This window comes from Henckelia pumila, chromosome 2 (genome assembly GCF_033568475.1).
Source record: "Henckelia pumila isolate YLH828 chromosome 2, ASM3356847v2, whole genome shotgun sequence".
NCBI classification, from domain to species: domain Eukaryota; kingdom Viridiplantae; phylum Streptophyta; class Magnoliopsida; order Lamiales; family Gesneriaceae; genus Henckelia; species Henckelia pumila.
This window is the reverse complement of record NC_133121.1, coordinates 130,003,530-130,014,264: the sequence shown is the minus strand read 5'-3', so window position 1 is coordinate 130,014,264 and position 10,735 is coordinate 130,003,530. Positions and strand designations below refer to the sequence as shown.

Genomic DNA, 10,735 nt, shown 5'->3' with positions numbered 1-10,735 from the left:
GTATGCTCTGGGGATTGGGCCATGTGCTCCCTTCTTCAGGTCCCTGCCGCTCGTGCACATTCCTCGATTTACCCTCCGCATGAGCCAATGGGCCTCTGACTCATGTGGAATGAGGTTCCTTTCGTAGTAAGTCGAGGCCTTGAGCGCAAAGAGGCGACACAATTGGACATTAACGACATAACGATGGAGAAAACAATAGATTACCAAGAAAAATTTTGGAAAAAAATTATCGGGTTTAACTTAAAAGGGATTGCTCAAAGCTTTGCAAAGAAAAATTCATAATTATTTTTTAAATATTTATAAACACTACTTAACTAGGTATTAAACTCTTAATAAGCGATTGCGAGGCTCCACCTGCTTACTGGTATCGGTCATTGTTCTTGTTAATCGCACAGATTTTGTGCAGGATTAATAATATTTAATTTAATTAAATTTAATAGTTATTTTTCCCAAGTCAAACCAAAGGGCATCCCTGTCATTTCAACATCGTCAAATTTAGACCGGTGCATCAAATCGACCATCCTCCTCTCTACCTTGAATCCTCGATCCGGATGACCATTCCTCCCGTTTATCCAGCCTAGATTCACCACCACCGCCGCCGCCGCGGTCTCCGCCGCAGTGTCCTTCGCTCCTCCGTAGACGCCAAAAGCAATCACGTTAATCGAAAGAATCAGGCGACCTTACTTCCACCTTACATTTCCAGTTACAGTTCCAGATCCAACTCCGCCACCACTATCTTCAGACTCCGGGAATGGCTTCTTCGGAAGCTGATTCCCGCTTAAACCAAGTCCTCGTCCCCGCGCTCGACAAGATCATCAAGAACGCTTCTTGGCGGAAGCACTCCAAGCTCGCAGCCGAGTGTAAATCGGTCATCGAACGCCTCACTTCGCCGAATCCCAACCCTACCACACCACCTACCTCACCCTCCGCCCTATCGGATACCGACTCGTCATCTCATCCTGGCGTCCTCCTAGAACTGCCACTACTTGATTCCGATCTCATTCTAAGCCCCATAATCAACGCACTCTCCTCTAGTTACCTTAAAGTTTCCGAACCAGCTCTCGATGCAGTTCAGAAGTTGATCGCACATGGGTATTTACGTGGCGAGGCGGACCCGACTGGTGGCCCCGACGCCAAATTACTCTCTAAATTGATCGACTCTGTGTGTAAATGCCACGATTTGGGGGATGAAAATGCGGAATTACTGGTGATCAAGGCGCTTCTGTCCGCTGTGACTTCCGTCTCCCTGAGAATTCATGGAGATTGCTTGCTGCAGGTGGTGAGGACGTGTTATGATATTTACTTGAGTAGTAAGAATGTGGTGAATCAAACTACTGCGAAGGCATCACTGGTTCAAATGCTGGTTATTGTGTTTCGGAGAATGGAGGCAGATTCATCTACGGTGCCATTGCAGCCAATTGTAGTAGCAGAGCTCATGGAACCAATTGAGAAGGCAGACGTGGATGGTTCTATGACAGTGTTTGTTCAGGGTTTTATTACCAAGATAATGCAGGATATTGATGGGGTATTTAGTCCTAGTACACCTAGGGCAGGCATGGGATCAGCTGTTGGGGCACATGATGGGGCGTTTGAGACTAAGACATCGACTGTTGAGGGCACAAATCCGGCTGATTTGTTGGACTCAACGGATAAGGATATGCTGGACGCAAAGTATTGGGAGATCAGTATGTACAAGACAGCCTTAGAGGGAAGGAAAGGAGAGTTGGCGGATGGCGAAGGGGAAAGAGATGATGACTTGGAGGTTCAGATTGGTAACAAGTTGAGGCGAGATGCATTTTTGGTTTTCCGGGCTTTATGTAAGCTCTCGATGAAGACTCCTCCTAAAGATGCTGTGGCAGATCCTCAAGCAATGAAGGGGAAGATTGTGGCTTTGGAATTGCTCAAGATTTTGTTGGAGAATGCTGGTGCAATTTTTAGGACCAGTGAAAGGTATTGAAAGTGCTGCATTATTTCAATTTGTTTTTATGGGAGCAATTCAGTAACTTTTGCTAGTGAATCCATGAATTCTGAAACCTGTATTTTGTATGGTACGGTCAGTTGGATATATATGCCTGGCTGATGAATTTACAGCTTGTGGCATGCAATAGATATGTAGTGACTTGTAGAAATTTTTGGTTGCTTTGTTATTAGGAGTGGTTCCTGGAGATGCCTTAACTGAAAAAGAGACGAGTGTTATGTCTGCAAGATTAAATATTTATATTACAATGGTTTATAGCACAATAGAATAAACGTACATGCCTCATGCATTTATTGTCTCAGAATATGTAGCCATGTAGGTAAAATCCTAAGTGAATCTTACCCCTTGATTTTCACTTGATACAATGCCTTCATAGTGGATCCCTTGTGCAATTTGGTGTGATATTGATTATAAGGTGTTTTTACTTGAGGAAGCAATTTGAGGTAGGATCTCTACATCATGGAATTAGGTATAAAAATAGTATATAACCCTTACGAAATGCAATTATGTATTTTGTGAACTCCTCTTGCTTGCATGAAATAGGTATACACTTGTACTTGCAATGCCGAGTTGTTAATATTGCTATGGTAGTTTAGTACCTATGATTAAACCGTAAATCATCTAGCTTATTTTGGAGAATTTCTTCTATGCAGCAAATATTACCGTGCACTAGTTTTATTGGATTAGAAACACGTTCTTGTACTCCAAAATTTTGTAAAATGCATATCAAATTAATGCTGCAAGGTATATTTGAATACATCTGCAAATGTTTATGTACTACATGAACATAATGTCCATTTAACCATCTAATTATTATGCAGCCAAAATATGGATAATTATTTAATTAATCCTACTTGTCTAAATATTATGATGAGGATGGATGTTATATACCTAGACATGGAGACATGGACACCTTTAATTCAACTGAATTCTGAAGTTATCAGCATCAATTATACTTTTATTTTTTGGTAACACTTATAAATATTGTAAACCGAAGAACGGTGTAATGCCAGTTGATTTTACTTGCAATTTTTTTCTCCTCTTTGTGCTGCAAATTTCATAAAGTTTTTCTTTTTTAATCTCAATCTGTCCTTCTATCATCTAAACTACCTGTCTGAGCTGGATCCGGTAGAATTGCACATCATTCATTGTTCGTCGCATATGGTTGGTCACTGGCTTGATTACTCGAACCCTTTCTCGCATGAGGAGAGGATGCATTATAGTATTATCGAGCTTATTATAAATACGTATCTTTGTGAATTAAATTAGTTTGCATCAAAAGATTCAAAACTTCTCCAGTTGCTGCAATTTCTAACTAAGCTTGGATGAACCATTGGAACGAATCTAAAGGGCTTGTTTGAGAGCTACAACATTTAGAATCATTTAATGTGATAATTATTGTCCTGTTCTATTGGATCTCTTTGCAAATCATGCCGTCTCCAATGAGTTTGTTTGTTCTATCTTTTGTGCAATTCAATCGATACCGTCATCAAATTTGGTAGAACTCTTTGCTTGCATGATATACTGATATTAGATCACTCTTCTTTTGCATGGCTTAGATTTTTTTTTTCTTCCCAATTTAATTGGCTGCTTTTCTTTAGTAAATATTATTAATCACACCACTCTGCTTTTTTCTTATTGAACAGATTTTTAGATGCTATAAAGCAGTACTTGTGTCTGTCGCTGTTGAAGAACAGTGCGTCAACCCTTATGATTGTTTTCCAGCTCTCTTGCTCAATATTTATAAGTCTTGTCTCTCGATTTAGAGCTGGTCTGAAGGCAGAAATTGGAGTCTTTTTCCCCATGATCGTCCTTAGAGTATTGGAAAATGTTGCGCAGCCGAATTTTCAGCAAAAGATGACGGTGCTTCGGTTTCTAGAGAAGCTGTGTGCTGATTCACAGATCTTGATAGACATATTCCTTAACTATGATTGTGATGTTAATGCTTCGAATATATTTGAGAGGTTTGTTTTTTTTGTTATTTGTACATTATTTATTATGAATGTCTTTGCATTGATGCTTTTGAGTTTGTTATTGTGCTTATTTACTGTTAGGTATAAGTGTCTGGGCAGTTATCTATGGAACCTAAAGTCTCTGTATCTTTCTCCGTTTCTTTTTCATATCTCAGAATGGTCAATGGACTTCTTAAAACTGCTCAGGGTGTTCCTCCTGGTGTTGTTACTACCCTTCAACCTCCTCAAGATGTTACCATGAAACTAGAAGCTATGAAATGCTTGGTTGCCATTTTGAAATGCATGGGTGACTGGATGAACAAACAATTGCGCATTTCAGATTCTCGTTCTGCGAGGAAATTTGAAACTGCCGACAACAGTTCTGATCCCGGCATCTCGTTGGCCAATGGTAGTATAGATGAGCCAAATGAATCGCCAGATAGTCATTCTGAAACCTCCACTGAAGTTTCTGATGTTTCAACAATAGAGCAGCGTCGTGCGTATAAACTTGAACTTCAGGTGCACTTCACATTATTCTTGTTTGATTAATTTGAAGGATAAATGTATCTTTTCTGACACTACGGTGATAACTCATGGAATCTAATCTGACATGTATGACAGGAAGGTATCTCTCTTTTTAACCGTAAACCCAAAAAAGGTATTGAATTTCTTATAAATGCCAATAAGGTGGGAAATTCGCCAGAGGAGATAGCTGATTTTCTCAAGAATGCATCTGGTTTAGATAAAACTCTGATCGGTGATTATTTGGGTGAAAGAGAAGATTTATCTCTCAAAGTGATGCATGCATATGTAGATTCCTTTGATTTCCAAGACATGGAGTTTGATGAAGCAATCAGGGTTTTCTTACAAGGCTTCAGACTGCCTGGTGAGGCTCAGAAGATAGATCGTATCATGGAAAAGTTTGCTGAAAGGTACTGCAAATGCAATCCCAAGGTCTTTACCAGTGCTGACACGGCTTATGTGCTTGCATACTCTGTTATACTGCTGAACACTGATGCTCATAATCCTATGGTCAAGAACAAGGTATTTTTGTATGCTTAAACACGGGTAAAATACTAAAATTTTATGGTGACAGAGATTTAATCTATTCTTCATCTTCATCATTTTTTTTTATCATTTATCCAGATGTCTACTGAGGATTTTATTCGGAACAATCGTGGGATTGATGATGGAAAAGATCTACCAGATGAGTACTTGAGATCATTATTTGAACGAATATCGAAGAGTGAGATTAAAATGAAAGAAGATAATTTGTCCATCCAACAGAAGCAATCTGTGAACCTAAACAGAGTGTTAGGCTTAGACAGCATACTGAATATAGTGATCCGTAAGCGGGGTGAGGACAATATGGAAACTGGCGACAACCTCATGAGACACATGCAGGAACAATTTAAAGAGAAAGCTCGCAAATCCGAGTAAGATCAACTATGAAATATTTTTCACAGTCTAAAAGACTTGACCTGCTGCTTGACGAGCATATTTGCGCTTTAGTTTGAGACTTTTTCCCCTAATCTGTTACGTTCGTTCAATATGTTGGGAAGTGTAGTCTGTGTAAATGCTCTAATGTATACATTTATCACAAAAGCATACTCGAAAACGATATGAGGAAGATAATTACTATTTGATGAATGGCTGGACTTGCTTTCTTGTTCATGATTGGGATAACGGACAGTTTTTTTCTTTCTTGTTTGTAGGAATAATGATTGTTATCATGCTTCAGTATATACGCCAGATTTGTTTTAATGTTGAATTTGCATTGGCAACTTGTAGGTCAGTATATTATCCTGCAACAGATGTGGTGATCCTCAGATTCATGATTGAGGCATGTTGGGCTCCCGCTTTGGCTGCCTTCAGTGTTCCTCTGGACCAAACCGATGATGAGGTTGTGATAGAACTATGCTTGGAAGGTTTTCGCAGTGCAATTTATGTTACTGCGGCGATGTCCATGAAAACTCATAGAGATGCTTTTGTGACATCATTAGCCAAGTTTACGTCCCTCCATTCACCTGCAGACATAAAACAAAAAAACATTGATGCTATCAAGGTAAGAATGTACTGAATGTCTGAATCCTTTTCCAATCTCTATTCTTTCCAAAGAGTAATGAAAGTAATTTATGCTGTTCAGCTTACTGCCTGCTCAAGATAACAACCAACTCTATGGTTTTATAAGTCTCCCTCCTCATCCCGAGTCACCCAACAATATCTTTCACCATCCATTCTTGTTTCCTGTTTGGTTTCTTCCCTTCTATTTCATTCGTGGATATATGTTTTTTTCAGCTTTAATGGGTTTAATAAACTATGAAACTACTACCTTGTCTACTTTTGGCTGATTATTCCGTATTGGTCTCTGCTCCCGTTTGATATACCCATGTTCCCATCCCCTATTTCCTAATTAGGCACATGTTCATACTCAAAGAAAAATTGCAGGATTTTCTAATACGTCCTGCCTCCTATGACTGCCTCCATTGCGTTGACTACCTATCTTCATGGTGCACTACTCTGATTTTCATTTGGGAGTATTTTGTGATTGTTTTATGTGACCCTTTTCACCTCCCACTTCTCTATGTTGCCAGCTCTGAGTCTAAAAGTTACTTTTCTGTTTTGGGTCTCCACAGTGTCACTTTTGTATATGCAGTTAATCCGAGTTTAAAAAGCACATCACCAATGCAGTGGAGACATTTGAAACAACTCTGATCCTTCAATTAACTTTGTTCGACAGGCTATAGTTACGATAGCAGAGGAAGATGGTAATTACTTGCAGGATGCCTGGGAACATATTTTAACATGTGTTTCACGGTTTGAACATTTGCATCTCCTGGGTGAAGGTGCTCCACCAGATGCCACTTTCTTTGCCCTTCCTCAGAATGACTTTGATAAATCTAAACAAACTAAATCTAATATTCTTCCTGTTCTGAGAAAGAAGGGTCCTGGGAAGATTCAGAACGCAGCTTCAGCTGTGAGAAGGGGTTCATATGATAGTGCTGGTGTTGGTGGTAATGCTGCTGCTGGAATTACTTCGGAACAGATGAATAACTTGGTCTCTAACTTAAACATGTTGGAACAAGTTGGTGAAGTAAACCGCATATTTACACGGAGCCAGAAGCTAAACAGTGAGGCAATAGTCGACTTTGTAAAGGCTCTGTGCAAAGTATCTATGGATGAATTGCGATCTACCTCTGATCCGCGGGTTTTCAGCCTTACAAAGATTGTTGAAATTGCGTATGTTATTGTTACCTTTTTTCCTTTCGTCCTGAATCTGTTTCTAACATAATTATATGATCAACTTACTTCAAAATTTCCCCCCGTTCTTGTTTTGTTGGCAATGCAAGTCATTGGTAATTTGTTTGTCTTTGAACAGGCATTATAACATGAACCGCATTAGGCTTGTTTGGTCAAAAATTTGGCTAGTACTCTCTGAGTTCTTTGTGACCATTGGCTGTTCGGAAAACCTTTCAATTGCAATATTTGCAATGGACTCTTTACGCCAGTTATCAATGAAATTCTTGGAGAGAGAAGAGTTGGCTAATTATAACTTCCAAAATGAGTTTATGAAGCCTTTTGTAGTTGTGATGCGCAAAAGTAGTGCTGTTGAAATCCGAGAACTGATTATCAGATGTGTTTCTCAAATGGTGTTGTCTCGTGTAAATAATGTCAAGTCAGGATGGAAGAGTATGTTCATGGTAATTAAATGCTTTAATTGCTAATTTTTTTGTTAATACACTTGGTTTTGAATTTTTTTTCCTGGCTCTATTTAGCTGCTTCTTATAATCTTCACTTTTGCAGGTCTTTACAACTGCCGCTTATGATGACCATAAGAACATTGTCCTTCTAGCCTTTGAAATAATTGAGAAAATTGTCCGAGACTATTTTCCTTATATAACTGAAACTGAAACAACCACTTTTACGGATTGTGTAAATTGCCTCATTGCATTCACCAATAGTAGATTTAACAAAGACATTAGTCTTAATGCCATTGGTTTCCTCCGTTTCTGTGCTGCAAAACTTGCTGAAGGAGACATCGGCGAGGGAAATTCTGAAAAGGTCTCTCCATCTTCACCTCAGAAAGTAAAAGATACAAAATTTGACCATGGAGAATCCACAGAGAAAGTGGATCATCTCTATTTCTGGTTTCCTTTGTTGGCAGGTAAACAAACAATTGGTTTTGTTGTTGATTATGTAATAAATGATCACGTTCTGAACCATCATCTGTTTTAACAGTTTCTCTTCTTCTGGTTATTCAAAATGAAATGCAAGTTTAGTTAAAAATAATCGGCTCACCCTTTCTTCTCACTGTGTCACTAGGTTTATCTGAACTGAGCTTTGACCCAAGGCCTGAAATCAGGAAGAGTGCCTTGCAAGTACTTTTTGATACTTTACGCAATTATGGTCAACATTTTTCTCTACCATTGTGGGAAAAGGTTTTTGAATCTGTCCTATTTAGAATCTTCGATGATGCTCGACGTGCGATAGATCCATCTGGCGAAAACAATTTGGGGCGCCTGCCCAATGGTGACATGGAGGAACTTGATCAAGATGCATGGCTTTATGAGACGTGCACATTGGCTCTACAACTGGTTGTGGATCTTTTTGTTAATTTCTATGACACAGTCAACCCCCTTCTAAAAAAGGTGCTTCTTTTATTGGTTAGTTTTATTAAACGACCTCATCAAAGCCTTGCTGGTATTGGTATTGCTGCTTTTGTTCGCTTGATGAGCAATGCTGGTGAACTGTTTTCTGAAGACAAGTGGTTTGAGGTGGTTTCATCTCTCAAAGAAGCTGCTGAAGAAACGCTTCCTGATTTTTCTTTTGCTCTTAATGAAGAAGGTAAAATATGGGGAGATAAGGAAGATTTGCATGGAAACACCCATGATGACTATTCTGGGACAATTACCTCCAACGATGATTCAGATAACTTGAGATATCGCTTGCAAGCCGCTATATCAAATGTCAGATGTAGGGCTGCCATTCAGCTTTTATTAGTACAGGTGGGTAACATTTCAATTAATTAAACTTTTTTCCCTCAAAATTATGGCCATCTGTTAAACCAGCCTCTTGGTAACCGCAGGTCCTGCTGATGTTTAGCTTTTATTATTTGAAGTCGTACATAATGATTAATTTATCATACAACTTCTGATGATAGTTTTTCCATTTATCATGTCAGGCATTTATGGAGATTTACAACATGTATAGAGCTCAACTATCAGTTAAAAACACTGTTATACTCTTCGATGCAGTCCACTCTGTGGCAGTTCATGCTCACAAGATAAACAGTGATGCAGTTCTGCGTTCAAAGCTACTAGAACTTGGATCCCTGACACAAATGCAGGATCCGCCCCTGCTTCGCCTGGAGAATGAATCTTATCAAATATGTCTGACATTTTTGCAGAATCTTTTACTCGACCATCCTCCTAGTTATGAGGAGTTGGAGGTGGAATCTTTCCTTGTCAACCTCTGTCAGGAGGTCTTGATGTTATACATTGAAGTTGCATGCTCGGCGCAGATTCCTGATTTGGCTCCCAACCAACACACCCACTGGATGATACCTCTAGGTTCTGGAAGACGGAGAGAATTGGCTGCCCGAGCACCTCTCATTGTCGCTACTTTACAGGCTATTTGTAGCTTAGGAGATTCTTCATTCGAGAAGAACTTGTCTCGCTTCTTCCCCTTGCTTTCGAGCTTGATTAGTTGCGAGCATGGTTCAAATGAGGTACAGTTGGCCCTAAGCGACATGCTCAATTCATCGGTTGGGCCGGTTCTACTAAGGTCTTGTTGAGCCTTTGAAGACCTACAAGTTTTCTTGGAGATGTACGATACTTTTATCTGAGTTCTTTTTTTATATAAATTTTTTTCTTTTACTTTATTATGATTGTTTTGGAGGAAAATATAGGGATTACATTGTATGAGAAGTTGGGTATTGGTTTTTTACCTCCCCAGTGCTGTAGATGACCTTTTAATAGTCAAGCTTTAGGTTCTTATTTTGAATGACGAGTTCAGTGTTGTATGTTAATTGAGCATATCATACGTGTAGTTCATGCTTTATTTATCAAGCTGATACATAATTGACAAGCAACGGAATGTGCCACTGTACCACTAATACAATGCTTGTAGATATGTAATTAACTAATTTTACCAATTTATATTCTCTTTGTTTATTTTTATATATCTTGTTGGATATTATTATATTTTTGTTGTTCAATATAATATTATTTGAGTTTACTTTTAACCGCTATTATCACATGAAATAAATAGTCTAATTATCTAGTTCTGTTGCGGTCACGGATATCACCACTCAACCGATCAAGAAAACTTCTCCCGAACCCCAGTTTCTGCTGTGATTTCGGAACATGGAAGAGAAGAAGAACCAAGAAACTATCTTCTGATTTAACTTCTTTAACCAGCTCACCTTTCGCAGCCATGGAGATGTTGTCCCAATTAACCGCAACAAATTTTCAGTTTCATGGACACGAATGGAGATGGAAAGATATCGCCGTGGAAGCTCAAACAGGTTGTGTTAAGCTTGGGGGACGAGGCGGAGATGGCTTCGTGAGCTTCGATGAATTCATGAGAGTGATGCAAAACAGTGGAGATTCTGGACATGGGTTTTGCATGGAGAGTAGTTTCATGCAGGTTTTCAGGGTTTTTGAATAATGGTTTGATTTCTGCTAGGGAGCTGCAAAGGGTTCTTGGAAGATTAGGGTCGGGAAATGCAGGATTAGGGAGTGTAAGAAAATGATCAGAGGAGTTGATAGAGAATCTGATGGATTTGTAAATTTCGAGGATTTCA

General features: G+C 39.2%; 1 protein-coding gene across 1 annotated transcript; it reads left to right on the top strand.

Annotated features, from left to right (window-relative positions):
* The first annotated feature begins 513 nt into the window (after window positions 1-513).
* LOC140879442 (brefeldin A-inhibited guanine nucleotide-exchange protein 2) lies at window positions 514-9,933 on the top strand. The gene is made up of 11 exons (XM_073283135.1): window positions 514-1,950; window positions 3,625-3,942; window positions 4,107-4,449; window positions 4,552-4,974; window positions 5,077-5,366; window positions 5,722-5,995; window positions 6,671-7,170; window positions 7,310-7,631; window positions 7,735-8,095; window positions 8,254-8,936; window positions 9,113-9,933. Exons 1-11 carry the CDS (start codon window positions 752-754, stop codon window positions 9,722-9,724), a joined length of 5,325 nt encoding a protein of 1,774 aa, XP_073139236.1. The 5' UTR covers window positions 514-751; the 3' UTR covers window positions 9,725-9,933.
* The last annotated feature ends 802 nt before the right edge of the window (window positions 9,934-10,735 follow it).